The sequence below is a fragment of the Asterias amurensis genome, chromosome 1, assembly GCF_032118995.1.
Source record: "Asterias amurensis chromosome 1, ASM3211899v1".
In the NCBI taxonomy this organism is placed as follows: Eukaryota; Metazoa; Echinodermata; class Asteroidea; order Forcipulatida; family Asteriidae; genus Asterias; species Asterias amurensis.
Genome location: NC_092648.1, coordinates 15,945,581 through 15,962,126, shown reverse-complemented (window position 1 = coordinate 15,962,126; position 16,546 = coordinate 15,945,581). Strand labels below are relative to the sequence as shown.

The 16,546-nt window shown below is 38.2% G+C and overlaps 1 protein-coding gene and 1 long non-coding RNA gene across 2 annotated transcripts in view; both read right to left on the bottom strand.

The window, feature by feature from the left end:
- Nucleotides 1-2,077: 2,077 nt before the first annotated feature.
- Nucleotides 2,078-3,536, bottom strand: LOC139940342 (uncharacterized). Its single transcript, XR_011786441.1, has 3 exons — nucleotides 3,472-3,536; nucleotides 3,126-3,203; nucleotides 2,078-2,854 (listed from the first exon to the last, which is right to left on the bottom strand). It is a non-coding gene; the product is annotated as an uncharacterized lncRNA (long non-coding RNA).
- Nucleotides 3,537-7,946: 4,410 nt separating this feature from the next.
- LOC139947438 (N-acetylgalactosaminyltransferase 7-like) overlaps nucleotides 7,947-16,546 on the bottom strand; it is a 34,000-nt gene continuing 25,400 nt past the window's right edge. Inside the window, exons 5-10 of the mRNA XM_071945346.1 lie at nucleotides 14,628-14,801; nucleotides 13,446-13,563; nucleotides 12,653-12,772; nucleotides 11,698-11,916; nucleotides 10,465-10,692; nucleotides 7,947-9,817 (exon numbers count right to left, since the gene is read on the bottom strand). Of these exons, the coding sequence (XP_071801447.1) occupies nucleotides 9,680-9,817; nucleotides 10,465-10,692; nucleotides 11,698-11,916; nucleotides 12,653-12,772; nucleotides 13,446-13,563; nucleotides 14,628-14,801 (997 nt within the window). The 3' untranslated portion in view covers nucleotides 7,947-9,679. The remainder of the gene's footprint in view (nucleotides 9,818-10,464; nucleotides 10,693-11,697; nucleotides 11,917-12,652; nucleotides 12,773-13,445; nucleotides 13,564-14,627; nucleotides 14,802-16,546) is intronic.

The following is a 16,546-nucleotide window of genomic DNA, read 5'->3' as shown; positions in this document are numbered from 1 at the left end:
AAAACGTCTTCACACGAGAATACGCATCCAAAGTGCTACACTTTGCACCAGCAACTACGGTTATATACCAACTTTACTCAGATATTTTACAAATCACCCGCAAGTTTACAATTAACAGTTACTCCGGATTGCCAATTAGTTTGTATCTCACTATCGATCTCAAGTCAGATCAGAAAGGTACAAGAACAACATCAGAAGCACGTTCCGATACTTAATTAAAATGGGTTGTGTTTACAGAGACATCATCTACAGTGTGAGTTTTAAATTTTTGGAGTAATAATACACACTTTATTCAAATTGACTTATCGCTGTTTACACACCTTCAAACTGTATCTAACACTGTTATAGCTTAGATTAAGGTTTTGTTCATTAAACATTTCGCATATATCTTGATAAGCAAATAGAAACTGTATTATTGTGCTTCGGAAAGCTCAAAACAAAAATCACAAAAACCAAACAAAAAGGAAAACCACACAATTTCGATTATACTCTATTATACATTCAACCATAAAAAATTCATAGCAAACTCTTTTATATCACAAACCACCCGGTCCTATAAGGTAATGTGTCCCTCTGTGTTTAACATTTGCACACAATTCCAAATAGGCCGACTCTCACCATTATTGAAGTGTCTATTGACTTGATAAAAGGTACAGTAAAACAAAATAATTCCCTCTGGATTTAGAATACCAACTCTTACCCCAAACACAAATACCGTAAAGTAAAATTATTAGCCGAGTCTATTAACATGTGAATGCTTAAAGCCAGTGCACACTATTGGTAATACTCAAAATAATTATTAGCATAAAACCTTACTTGGTAACGAGTAATGGGGAGAGGTTGGTAGTATAAAACATTGTGAGAAACGGCTCCCTCTGAAGTGGAGTAGTTTTCCAGAAAGAAGTAATTTTCCATGAATTTGATTTCGAGACCTCAAGTTTAGAATTTGAGGTCTCGAAATCAAGCATCTGAAAGCACACAACTTCGTGTGACAAGGGTGTTTTTTTCTTTCATAGTTATCGCGCAACTCCAACGACCAATCGAGCTCAAATTTTCACAGGTTGGTTATTTTATGCATATGTTGAGATACACCAAGTGAGAAGACTGGTCTTTGACAATTACCAATAGTGTACACTGCCTTTAAACAGCTACTTGAGCGGAATGTTTTTAACGGAAGTGCTTATAATGCGTATAGGCCCCATTCACCACTTAAATGTAAGTTTGATATGCGTTAACTTCTATAAAAAAAAAATCGTAATTATCGAGTAAAATGTTAGGCCCCAACCTCAAGGTTTTGCAAAACTAAAAACACTTCTGCCGTTGTCGGCGCGCGTCAAAATGACAATGCTTTGACGTCATGTCTGGTAGTTTTCTGTGTTATGCCTCCACAAAGCGGCTCAACAAATTGGAGCTCCCAACTATGACACCATATCTGCAGTTATTTATCAAAAACTCGATAATAGCAAATACATTTAATGTTTAATGTAGCTATAATTACCATTGCCCTTTTTACCACTATTATTGTAAAAAAAATATATATATAATAATTGAATTACAAATTTATTATTTCCTTCAAATAATGAAGAAATGTATGACTTAAGCCCGGTTCACACTTCCGCCGAATGCGAAGCGAATTTGGCTTGGACCCATTTGAACGAAACCAATTTGAACTGTAAAAAATATGTCACTGTACAAATAATACGATAATGCTTTAAAAAATAGGTCAATACTGTTAAATACAATTTACTAACCAACTTCATACGAGAAGTTGCAATTTTTTGCTAAAAAGGGAATACAAATGTACGTGTCAGATCCAACGTGTTAAGCTACTTAAGGTGTTGCAAACAAACTGGCGATTATTTTAAACAAAAAAATAAGGGACTAAAAGAGTAGCGACGAGTTCATGAACTGCAGTTTAAAACCGGCAGGGGCGTGGTCTCGCCTTTATCCTACGGCTACGACCCTGCCATGTTTTAAACGACAGTTTAAGAACGAGTCGCTACTCTTTTATTCCCATTCATAAATGCCCTTTTTGGTTAAAAGGCGTAATAAAATAAGAAACTCTGTAAAACTTATGCGTTTTCCGACGTCCTTGAGCTCTGTACGTGTGTTGCCTTTTTTCATGACAGAGACAGTTTTCGGATATGCATTCGTGCAAGTAGTTAGTCTTATTGTAATACATTTCTCGTTTTCCTTTCACACATCACACAGCGCATGCAGACAACTCACCAACAGCACCAGCATCGCCTGTAACGAGAAACGTCTTGCACCAAGACTAGCTCGTAGTATGCATCTAAGCCTATCCGAAAACAACCGGTTATATCAGCTCCAGCTGGTCTTTTTCAGGAATAGAGAAACTGTCTGAGGTAATATGTTGAATGTTTATTTAAAGTAAGGTCGTGTCCAAATTGATGGCTTCGGCAGTATCTATGTGGCAGGATGCGTCGTGGCTGAGCGGTCCAGGGGATAGATTCAAGCTCTTGAAACATGTGTTCTTAAACAAGGCACTTTATCTTAATCGCTTCTCTCCGCCCAGGAGTACCAATGGGTACCGGCAGGAGCTGGGGAGTGACCTTCCAAAACGGTGGTTGTTGAAGTAGTTGTTGCTACGGAAGCTTATGCAGGGTTTTGTAATTAGTTAACCCTTAAATTGCTACCAGGGTGGGTTGTCGTGGCCAGGCGGTCTAGATCGATGGACTCAAGTTCTGGTAGTTAATACATAACAAATGTACAAATCCTAGCCTCATCAGCCGCTACAGTTGTGTCATTGAACAATCATAAATGCTTCTCTTCACCCAGGAGTAGAAATGGGTACAAACAAGAGCTGAGAAGTAACCTACGATGGACCGGCAACCTGTCCAGGGGAATATATAAATATTCTCTTAAATGGCAATAAAACCGGATATAAACAGCGGTCTGATGAGCCACATTGGATCAGACAGACTTTAATTATTTTAAGTGTTTTAATATGGCTGGAGTGCGATAGCCGTAGCCAAACTCACTCAATTTAACGGGGCTTAAAAATGCAGTGAACATTTTCTCCCTATTTGGTGTTTACATCGTTAGTGCAAAAGGCCTTGTAATATTCAATCATCTAGACTTGGGGAATAATTGTCAACCATTACCTGTATCCAAGACGATCCCGTTTCTTTCTATGGGCGAACAAAGGATGGCGTGAATGTCCCCTTCTCTGGCTCAGGAAACTGTGAAGAAGAAAAAAATACATAATTAATGAGCAATTGTCCTGCAACATATTTTAAAATTCAGAATGTCCCGCTCTCTGAATGTTTTGTGAAAATATTTGAGAGGTGTTTAAAAAGGGTACTGATAGACTTTAAAATTAGAATTTGACAGAAAAATCATGTTTGCGGATTCGTAAAATTACACTTTTGTATAGAATTCACACTTAAAACCGGTACTATTAGAACCCGGTTAATTTAACTTCAGATTTACACATGAAACCCATCCTACCTGTTGGGTGAACTGGTCTTGACAAGCCATTCGGATTCTCTCAGCAGTTGCTGGAACTTCAAGTTGAAATGGGCCAAGTATACCGGCATCTTCCCTTGCTGACGCTATGGCATTCTTAATGGCAAAGAATGCTGACAGAGATAAGATTAATGGGGGCTCGCCAACGGCCTGATGAACATACAAAACGGGATTACATATTATGTAGAAAACAACAACAGCAAAATCCTGTAGGTGGTACTCTCCCAAGTGAAACAAAAGGGGTACAAACTTTCAAAACATAATAATATCCATTTACTCATTCAATGGTTTATCAAAAATCTATTAAATTCGCTGCCAGCAGCAGAAATGCATGAACAGTAAATATTACAGGCATACTACTCAGGTTGGATTCGAACCAACGACGTTTGCCAATCTAAGAGTCTTACCAACGAAATCCCCGAGATTCCCCGGTGGCTAGAGAGGAAGTTCGAACCCTGTATTTAAATTTTAAGTACGTATATTTAACTCTTTCAAACATGCAGGCCTTTAAAATGAGCATCGACGTATAAATGACTCATTATAATTATCTATGAGAAACTATAAATAATATTATGCCAAGCATAACAATAGGAAGTTCATCCGTAGTTAGGCCATTGTTGTGAAACACATAATTTAATACATAAAGTTGATCACTCAAGTTGAACTTATACCAGTGGTAATTTCATACCGAAACTGCTGTATTCTCTTAAAAAATATTGGTCTATCAACCTTAAGCAAGGCAAAACTTCAGATGAGATTATTAAACATAAAAAAGTCATTATATATATTTATTTTTATTTTTTGTTATTTTTTTTTTTTTTTTTGGGGGGGGGGGGGCGGGGCGGCTTGAGTTATTGTTTACCTTTGATGAGTATATAGCCTTGGGATTTGCTGACTTGGTGAGCAAGCTGACGTTGAATTGCGATGGGATGTTACTAGACTTTGGAACTTTGTAGTGACGTGGACCCAATGTCAATAGGTGACCCGTAGGTGACATCCTGTAGTCCTCCAGGACGAATAAACCATAGCCCTGTATGAACGCTCCCTCAATCTAATAATACAGATGAAGGGGAAAAACAAATAGGAACAAACTATAAATAAATAGTAAGCTTGCGGGTACAACCATGTGTAAATCTCTTCTGTTTGAGTGTTGGCGCTGAGAAGAGCCGATTTTCATTCTCCTGAAGACGAGCAGAGTATAATGTTCGAAACGTCGAGACCAAACCGACTCCTCTCAAAGCCAACACTCCCTCAAAAGAGATTTACACACGGCTGTACAAGTTAACTACTTATTTATTTATAGGTTCTTCCTATTTTGCCACACCATGCAAAGCTTCAAACAATACTTGGGAAAACAAATGTTACTTCATGTTGGGAAAACGGCTGCTTGGAGACTAATTTGAACACATGACCCTTTATGATAATTGGTTTGACATTAATTTTTGTCTTGATAAAAGAGTTTGTTATTGAAAATGGGGTCAGCCAGTATCAGCAGGCTTTAGTGACAGCTTGCCCCAAATCCCTTCAAAAGTTTCCTATTTGGAATTACTCTTGTATGTGGCAATAGCAATATAAACACGTTATGCAAACTACACTCTAAATTACAAGGATTTAAATTTAAATCCACAGGATTAAATTTTAAATCTTTCAAGGATTGTCGTTAGGGACCAATCAGCGTGGATTTAAAATTAATCTTTCAAAAGATTAAAACAGTTAGTCTTTGGAGGATTAATTTTTATGACAGTAGCTCCACAGCTCATATATGAGCTGTGGAGCTACTGTCATAAACATTGTTGATATGCTTTAAAATATCAATGTTACATTGATACATCGAACGAGGAAGAAGGACATTTAACTGAAAAAGAGAATAATATGTTAACTTTACTTGTCCAATATCAATGGCTGGATTGAGGCTATTTCCCGTGTCCATGACGATATCAATACGTAGTAGTTGGTGGTCTCCTGTCAAGCAGTCAATCTCAACTTCAGTAACTCCAACACCGTACACCCAATAGTTATGCGGCTTGTCGACGTAGGATAGGCCAGAAATCCTAAACAAAGGCAATGTTTTGGGGATGTTCAGCAAACTTGAACGGTCAAAAGAGTGGGTGACATCATAAAGGTCTTATAAGCACTTCACACGAAGTCATAACCTTTTTTGTGAAGTATGCTTATAAATCGTCTTACACCCTTTACCGGACACCAAATAACACCAACAAAAGGAAAAAAATAATCAGAGAGCATCTAAAGATGACACAAAAAGGTATACAAAAAAAATGGAGGACCAATTACACACCACTATAAATTATTTAAATTCCCCGACACCCCCCCCCCCCCCCATATAAACATTTTAATACAGGAGTCCCAAAACTACGATTCCCTTCACACGATGATTTCGCGCTCGTCCTTTGTCCAAACTTCCGGGAAAAAAACGTAGAAATGCTTGACAGTGTATTAAAAGGGACCTTGGCAAAGCGGCATGGTTGTCTTTCCGCACGGACTTTAAATTGTTGTAAACAATTTTTACCACATTCAAACTATAGCAAGATAGGACCAGTCCTAAGTTAGGATGAGTTACTGGTCCTAACTTAGGACCAGTCCTATCTCTTAGCATTGCTAAGGACTAGTCCTAAGTTAGGACTACCTTTGTGAAATCGACCCCAGGATAATCGACAATCATGAATTCAAAGATTCGTTTTTGCAAATCCAAAGTTATGTATAGGCATTACTTGAATATAATTTAGTAGTAAGACATATCGTCTTTATAAGTTTAAAACCTTTCTTCCTTTCTCTGCCGTGTAAAGAAAAACACCAAAAAGTGACAAGATTCGGCTTACCCAACTTTCCCACGATCCTTCGGGCTTCTCGGTCATAAACGGCTCCAATCGGTGCACGAAGTTTCACATGCATTCTGATACACACAAATAAGAAAGGCAAACTATTTGAAAAGCATTTTACCGGACCTGTCATTTTCTATGTACAAGGTAGACATTCACTATACAAACCTATGCGAATGTCCAATATCCAATATCGAAAAAGCAACGTTGTTTTTCGCTGCACTAACCTATGTGAATGCTCAATGTACAATATCAAACTAACGTGTATGTCATGGCAGTCAACCTTTTTAAATCTCATTATTGATTGATTGATTGATTAAATTGATTGGTTGATTTATTGATTGATTGATTGATTGAATTTATTTATTTATTCTGAAAAAGATACACCAAGAATATGCCAAAAATACATTCACAACAACAGGAGAAAAGACAATGAAATGAGATAAACCCAAAAAAAAGAACACCAGATAGAAATCCTGCACAAAATTATCGAAGAATAACCCCCAAAAGCCAATAACTTAGAAATATTTCCATTGGCCCAGGGGTCCTTAATTACCTTGATTGCCATTCCATTAAGATCCGAGCTGATACTTGCTGATGTTGGCGAGGTGTTGGGAACCGTCTGGGTGCTCGCCTCACTGATGTGAATCTTTTCTTGAGGAATCTTAAGACTCCTACTCGCCACCTGAATCATCTTGGTGTGTAAACCCTGACCCATCTCAACCCCACTATGAGCAATCAGTACTGTACCATCTGTGTAGATGTTAACTAAAGCACCAGCCTAAACGAAACGTTATCAGAGAGTTTACATTTCGAAAAGGTAACTTCTTATTTGATTTTGTCAAAGCTGTTACTCTTTCGGCCCTCCAATATACAATACCGATATGGTTTGGAGTATCAGTGATGATCAACACAAACACACCCTTTTGTACACATACATAGTACATTAAAATCACATTATTTTCCAAATAAATAATAATAGGTGAGAATGTAAACCCAGTTAAAGGCAGTGGACACTATTGGTCATTACTCAAAATAATTATTATCATAAAACCTTACTTGGTAATGAGTGATGGGGAGCTGTTGATAGTATAAATCATTGTGAGAAACGGCTCCTTCTGAAGTGACGTAGTTTTCGAGAAAGAAGTAATTTTCCACGAATTTGATTTCGAGACGTCAGAATTAGATTGAGGTCTCGAAATCAAGCATCTGAAAGCACACAACTTCGTGTGACAAGGTGTTTTTTCTGTCATTATTATCTCGCAACTTCCACGACCAATTGAGCTCAAATTTCTACAGGTTTGTTATTTTATGCATATGTTGGGATACACCAAGTGAGAAGTTGACAATTACTATTCAGAGATATTGTCATGAAACTAGTAATGAGGTCAAAGTGAGTTTTTTCAATTCTTCTTAAAGTTTGGGATTCGATGAAGAACAATAACGGAATTGGGTGATTATTCATTTCTAGTGTTTCATTCAGTAAATTCATGTGGGGTTTCAGTATGAAACTTTGGTTTTCGGGGTATTTCGGTCGTTCATGGAGGGCAAAACTGGATGGGTTCTGTTTTGATAAAATACCTTATGAGAAAAGTTCTGAGTAAGTAAAACACAGTGACAGACACTTAACTCTTCTTTAATTTTCATTACTTTAGACAATTTTATTTAAAACATATTTGATCAAACAAATAAAAAATTGCTCAATTGTTCAGCGTTTGTAATTCCTGGGTACACACCCGCACATAAAACCATATAAGGGGACACTATTGTTGTATCTCGAAGAACCTCCATAGATTTAAAGAGCAGTGGTAATTATTCCCCAATTATATTCCCATATCTACTATACCAAGGACAGGGTCAAATCAAACGGTGAACCTACATGACAATAATATTGACAAACGTACTCCATTTCTAGCGTGACACACTCGGCACATTATGATCATCAAAGGCACAGGCTCCATCGAGCGCAAAGCAAACTTTCCCAAACTCTTCCTAAAAGGGGTGTACAAACTCTCCGATTGAACCTATTTATTTTCATATTCATTCAAACTGTCCCTACCCATGTTCCTGGTCCATGAGTGTGAGAACAACTTGGTGCTGAGAACCACATAGCCTTTTGTCAAGACATTCGTGGCTTGGACAGCTTCGTAGAGCCGCGATCCCAAGCGACTGGAATGGGAGACCAGACACCGAGTCGAGTGGATGTGCCATTAAATGCGTGGTCTCCCCTGCAGTCGCTTGGGATAGCAGCTCTATGAAGCTGTCAAAGCCTTGAAAAGTACTTGACAAAAGGCTACGACCCACCACAGATCTCATGGACTCGACACCAACGCCAGGCGACATGAGTTGACTCACTGTATTCGTTTATTAATTTCATAATGCAAAGGACGTAATATTGCTTATAAATTAATTATTATCAAATCAACAGCTCAAATTCTATAAGCTTTATTCATAATTAGTGGACAGCGTTTCTAATTGTTTTCAAGAAACTTCATCCACATCTGAACTTGAGATTCCTCGACCAGTATGGGGGGACGAATCCACGCGTATGTTTTTCGGTATACCAACAACTCGATGAGAACATAAATCTTTATTTTAGCAAATAAAATCCACGAAGAAGTGTAGGGGAAACAAGTTTACCACTGTTAAGGGCCTATAACAACTTAGTCAACTCCCACATGGTACATTTGAAGTTCGACTAGTTGTAACTCCTTCTGTTCCTTGCTCTATGTAGATACCAAGCTTGTTTTGGTCGTGAACATAAATTGGTCCTTTTCCAAATTAACCACGCACGGCTCCACTACTTAGGCTCCGCCCACCCGTTTAAAGCACTGATGGTACCTATCTAAAAGTCGGAGCAGAAACAAAAAACCGTGGTTTCTTAAAGGGACATTCCCTTGGATGTCATCACAGACTAAAACAGCGCCCTCACTGAGGTCAAATGATGACCTTCCATTGGTTAAGAGTTGTGCCTGAGAGTTGTATCCTTTCCATAAATTGCGCATAGTGCATGAATGGCAAAAATGAGGACACATCGCACCTTTAGGAAGGAATAATTGTATTCAGTAATGTCGGGGGGGGGGGTATCAACTCTAATCCCTCATTACTACCAACATCAATAATCTTTTTTGGAGAATAAAGTTGAAACAAACACAAATAAATAACACTATTAAAGTAATTTGTGATGGAAATTATTTTCCATCACTCATGAAAGCGCTCTGCGTTTAACAACATTTATTTAGCATCTTAAAGAAGCTTTTTAAAATGCAAAACATAAACAAATATTTTTTGCATTTCGGAGAATGAAATAAGAACCACTCCCAAAGCAAGTGTATGCATCAAGTAGCTTCGTGTCATCTGGGCGTTGGTGGCGCTATTTGGAATTTTTGTGATGACAAGTTAATATCGCAAAGTTGGACAGTCACTTGAAAACTTCCTATATCGAGCTGGAGACAGTCTGAGGTAGTCTTTACCCGCAGCTGCCCAGTCCCCTGTACAAAGAATATAAACAGATGGATAAGAAACTTAAAAGACATTCACCAACGTAAAACACTGTTTTCAAAGATTTTCAAAGTTTCACAACTTGGGAAGAAGTCCACAACCTTAGTGAGATTCCAGCCCACGTTCCCCACGCTCCGTTGTCTAAACATTGTGCACTGGACTTACGAGTCGGACCATTGACAGCAATGAAATCAAACGAGTTATTAATGTACATCTCCACGAAGATAACCCATTCACATTTGAATAGTCACATACTATTGTGGATTGTAACGTTTTTTGAATAATTACTCATGTGCTACCAAAGTGGTCCACCCGTATCACGCACAGCATTTGGTTGCCTTCGAGTTGCCCGTAAAAGTTGCATCGTGTGACAAGGCCCTTAGACCTTTCAGCGCTAATCGAATAGTATAAAACCTTTAATTGTTTCCCTCAACCTTGGTACACAATTGGTCGCACAAAAAAAAAATTAAACTTAAATGGTATAAAGTGATGTTTGAAGCTTTGCATTGTATGAAGGATAAGAATGATACTGTATTATAATCACAACTTGTTTAAACATTAAATATCGTTACACTGAACGCAAAACAAACATCATTGTGACAAAAAGAGCAAATTACTTGCATAATATTAAACCTACCTCATCGAACTCCCAGACTGTTGTATCTCCCACGGTGCCACACTCTTTGATCAGCACTTGACCCATCATTGGTATAATACAGTATCTATGAACAACTAACTCGCCAGCAACGTTCAAACGAAACAGTTGGTTTCCGCCTAAACCGTGACAATGAGACGCCCCCAAGAGTCCGTTACTGCCATCGCGACCCATTGTGTCAAGGCACATATCGCTGTATAGGCCCCGTATCTGGAAAGAGTAATAACGTCGACCAGATAAATGACTCTTCTTAGCATTGCCATTCATGCGCTTAGTGTTATTATCATGCTTTCAAGGCAAACTACGTGATTTATATGCTTTTTCCCAATCGGAAAAGTACCAATCCTCCAGAGAAATATTTTGCTCTGATGAAGTTAACCCTTATGAACATGCCCCATCTTTGAAATAATATACCGCAATGCATAATGGGAAACCGAGTACAGTTTAACAATAGATCATGCAACTACAAAATGATGTATAGCTGGGAACCGCATTAGCTTCAAAATCAGTGCTGGGTTGCTGGTGTCAGATGCAATTGTGTCCGCCATGACAGTCTTGCTCCGGACACTTTTGCATATGCAATCGTGTCTGGCGCTATGCAAAAACCGTCAGGTGGACATGTACATGACTGAACATGTATGTGCGCTCGTTAGCGAGCGTGCATGCACTGAACCGACGTATGCAGCAATATTCACGTATTTTATGATTGCAGCGAATACCCAACGGCCGAACATTTCCCATGTCATTCATGACATGCACTTAGCTTGTAAAAAAATGGCGAACGTTTTCCGTCGACCAAGGGCGTTTAATTTACTGCAAGGACGGTTTTGCACGGGGCGGACACAACTGCACATGCAAAACCGTCCGGCGGATACGATTGCATATGCAATAATGTCCTCCGGGTAGAATTGCATAGAGGACATAATTGCACGCGACACCGGTGTTGATTTGACTCAGAATTCACCAGAATCTTTTACGCGCCTACCATGCCCAATGTAACATGTTTTATGAATTATCTGTTCGATTGTTTACAGGTTAGTTAGATGGTGTGTTAGTTTAAAACTAGACAACAAAATAAAGGTAAATAACACAAGCCGAAGTAAGCAACAAAACATGCACTGGCTCGAGAGGCAAGCAAAGCGCCCTCTTCCGTTATTATGCAAGAGCAAAATTAGAAAGGCACGATCTGAAAAAAGGGAAAAAGACATATCTTACCTCTCCCCATAGTTTGTTGACTGAAGGTGGCGGGAATTTCTCTAGTGTGTCAAAGGCGACTTCTTTCATGAACCAATCGAATGACTTGTCGCAGTGTTGGCGTCTGAAGCGGACTTGGTCTGTTATATTGCCGAAAGGTTTGCCGCGAAGCTCTGGTTGATTGGCATAGAAGAAATCAATGTATTCGTCCAGCCACACTTCGGCAACTCTCATGTAATTCTAGATAAAATAATCATCAATACCCTAAGTAACATTGGTCAATGCAAGAAACTATAGACAATAATATCTTTGCAAAAATAGTCACCTTGTACATTTCAAGATCTTTCTGGCAGGCAATTTTATCACGTGGTATTTTTTACTTTGTGTTTTAATTTGTACATAAATTCAAAAGTTTAAAAGTAATAGTTGAACAAGTTTTCGAATGGGCCCGATTTCTTCATATCAAAAGTTCACACAAAACCGACACTATCCGTAAAATATCAGATGAAATTGGTCTTTCAAAGAGTTTTGTACAAGTACCAAGGGGGTATACAAAAAAGGCCGTGCCTGCATTAAGTCCAGGTTCTGTAAACATGTCACGGGTTACATGGTCTATAAAGTCGAGAATTCGGGGACTATTGCTTGTCCATTTTGAGGACATTTCAAAATGTGTTTTTCTTTTGCTTTTCTGATGGCCATAATCAAAGTCACATCTGTAAAGTAAGATGTTGACTGATGTAATTTTAAATTTCTTCATTTCTGAATCAGACCAAACCCCAACGACTTGAAACTAAATTAGAAGATAACATATCTCAAACAAAGTTAAGGATTGATGAGAGGGCATAGTTTCCAGGAATTGTTGTGAAACATATTATCTCGATCACATTTTGGCTTCTTAACGACACCGTTTCTGCCAATCCAGTTTTATTCATTTTTGATTAACAGCTCGTGCATGGAAACGAGTCATTCCGCTTACCGTCTGAACGACAGAGACTCCGGTGCCAAGATCCGGGTAGGAATACGGAACGCCCTTTCTGTAGATGTGACCAACTCTGGAACACGGAACGAACTTAAGCTTTCCTCCACACATCCAAATCTGAGGGATGAACGTTTGGTAATCACTCTTAAAGCCATTGGACACTTTCGGAACAATTTTTTGTTGTTGTAAAGTTCACAGATTTACAAATAACTTACAGGGTTTTCAGAAGATAATGGTGAAGACTTCTCTTGAAATATTATACCATGAAATGCTTTACTTTTTGAGAAAACATTAAAACAATATCAATTCTCGATATCGAGAATTAAGAATTTATTTTAAACACATGTCGTGACACGGCGAAACGTGTGGAAACAAGGGTGGGTTTTCCCGTTATTTTCTCCCGAAACCGATGACCGATTGAGCCTAAATTTTCACAGGTTGGTTATTTTATACATAAGTTGTGATACACGAAGTGTGGGCCTTTGGACAATAATGTTTACCGAAAGTGTCTAATGGCTTTAATGTTACTGGCAATGAAAACTTACTTGGCTTTATAGTTTAGAAGTACAGCAGCTTTCGATGGTATAAAGTATTTTGAGAATAGTTCACTTCAATATGGTTAGCCTATTTAAACAGATATAAGTTTTGAAGACCCAAAAGTGTAATCTGAGAAGCGTTACTGCCGTAGCGTTTCTCACATTGTGTAACCCTACTAGGATTATTCTTCATGTGTGGTGGACATTACTAAAAATAAAACCAAATAACAAAACATGTGAAAAACATGTTTTACCTTGAAAGAGATTTCGAAATTTTCACCGCCCCATATCTGAAGTCCGGGATCGTACCCTCCGAGCTCGAAGAAGTATGCCCTGTCAATCGCGAACAGTCCCCCTGCCATGACAGGTGAGCTGCGTGGTGAAGAGGGTGAGAAATGACGAAGACAAAATAAACGTGGGAATAGACTTAGAAAAGGGTCATTAATAAGGTGAAGAATGTGAATGTGGTTGTTCTTTATTCAAATTCTGGTTTTTCTCTTACTTGCTTTTTATTCTCTATAAATGTGGTAATCATATCAGATCATGTATTATTTAAATTGGTGTATGGTATTCATTTCCACAGAAAATTAAATCAAAAAGATCGGCCACACGATTGTTAACACAAAAGTGTATCAAATTAGAATTGGTAAAACGTACACCCAAATCAAACAGCTCCCTGACGGATTTGTCATCAAACATAGCATTTTCCACCAAGATCGCTGCCACCTTAAGAACAAGCCTAATAAAGAAGGTTGTAGTTGTTAAGAGACAGGAAACTTCGAGGAAGTTAGATCTTTAAAAACAATCGGCATGAACACGTTTTCTGCTCAGTTAGGTTTTACGCTAATCTCCAGCGGAATTTGCTGCTTCCCAACTTTCCATCAACATGATGCTAAAAAGAGACCAGAAACTGGAGGGAAATAGGTCGTGCACTTTCTTTTAAGCTGTAAAGTCAGAGCTGCCAACATTAGCACCTTGCAATCAGGGAGGTTATGCACAACAATCAGGGTGATATATCTTCCTAAATTCTACAAGAGCGACAAAGTTTCCACCACCGGGAACATTTTTTAATTTGTTCATCAAAACATGGAAAGATTCTGGGATTTGAAGTTTTGAATGGTGGAAATATAGGTGAGGTTTGCGGTAGCACCACGTGTCTTTTGAGTGATAAATCTCTATTGAGTAGTGATGATGTCATCCACCTGTTGTTCTTTTCAGAACTAACCGTACTCATAGAGATTTTTAAATGGTGCTACCACAAACCTAACGGAAAGATTTGTTTATTTTCAAGGAACTTTCTGCCGAATAAGGGCGATTTTGCAACTCTGGTAATGTATTACAGATGTCGAGTTGGCAATCGCTGTTGGTGAAACACCTAAATTCGTTTTAATAATGAAACTATCTCTAGAAACTATCCTGAAGTTACTGAAACTCACTCGTACGGCTGACTACTGTACTTCATTCCTATACGATCTTTGCTGTAGTTGACGTGTATGCGTTTATACCAGAAATCCCAATCGAAAGCACCTCGACATAGTCCGTCCATCTGAGGCCCGTAGGCGAAGGTGTCTGCTTCAATAGCATCCACCGTGGGGCACACAACTACCTTTCTATAACAAGGAATCAAGTCAATAAATTAAGGTTATTTAAAGGAACTGGGCACTATTGGTAATACCAAAATAGTTGTTAGCATAAAACCTTATTGGATAACGAGCAATGGAGAGCTCTTGATAGTATAAACATTGAGGAAGGAAATAAATCCATTGTGAGTAACGGCTCCCTCACAAGTAACGTAGTTTTTGGGAAAGAAGTAATTTCTCACTCAAATTATATTTAAAGCCAGGTATTAAAAATCTGAAAGCACACAAATTAATTTGTGCAACAAGGGGTATTTTTTCCTTTCATTGTTCTCTTGCAATTTCGATTACCAATATTGGTCACACAATTGCAATTTAGTCAACATATTCACAGATGTGTTATTTTATGCATTAGTTAGGGACTCACACAGGAGAGTACTAGTCTTTGACAATTCCCAAATTGTCCGGTGCTTTTAAGCAATAACACGAAAACCCGACTAAATAAAAGGGCATGCTGTAATTTGGCTCCGGTTTTACCACCTTTTTTCAAAAATTGTAAAGACAAACGGAGCTGCATTTACAGGGCTTTATGGTTTTAGATCCAGCGTGCATTTTTGCTAAAACCTAACCTATTGGTATACTTTCAACTTAGTCAGATACCACAACGGAACATATCGTTAATAGCAATGTCTTATACCGTGAGTATTTCCGGACCAGTTATAGAAGGAAAGAGTTAAAGGAACACGTTGCCTTGGATCGGACGAGTTGGTCAAAACAAAAGCGTTTGTAACCGTTTTTTATAAAATGCATATGGTTGGAAAGATGTTTTAAAAGTAGAATACAATGATCCACACAAGTTTGCCTCGAAATTGCGTGGTTTTCCTTCTACTGTGCGAACTAACATGGTCAGCCATTTATGGGAGTCAAAATTTTGACCCCCATAAATGGCCGACGTGTTAGTCGACGAGGTAAAAGGAAAACCACGCAATTTCGAGGCATGTTTGTGTGGATCATTGTATTCTACTTTTACAACATCTTTCTACCCATATGCATTTTATAAAAAACGGTTACAAACGCTTTTCAAAGACCAACTCGTCCGATCCAAGGCAACGTGTTCCTTTAAAGCTAAAGTGATGACAGGGTCTTTTAAAAGGTTACGGGAAAAAGTGTTTCTATAAGCATGGTCCTTCCTTCCATTTAAAGCTCAAATGACAACATACATTTGACTTTGACATTCAACAGCCAATAAACACATTTGGGATTTCCTCTTTGAGAATTTAGACCTATAAAGAGCAGAAAATCAAATCACCCAAATGAAGCTCAGTTGTGGACACTTTCATAGACAGTTGTGAAAGAATTTAAGATCTAAAGTAAACTTATACTTGCAGGGAAAAAATCATGTTAAAAATTACATCACATTTCCAACATACATTTCTATATTACACGTCACCATCGCAGATCAAGCAGAATAGTCTTAATTCTCACATCGCTTTGGATACAACATTGAATTGTAAAGACTTGGGATGCAAGGGGGTCACTTCCAAAAGAAGTTAACCATAGGACCACAGTTTCTTTGAACACTCACAAGATATAGGCCTACATGTTCCTCTTCAAAGTACCTCACTATTTTCGCGAGTGTTTTCCATGTAAGATACTCTTCTTCTTTTTTAATTTCAAAGAGGGATATTATAAAATAATAATTAATGAATGTAGGAATTGCCAGAATTCAACCTTTGTAAAAATGTTCAATGTTTGTACAATGTCGAGTAGAATATTTG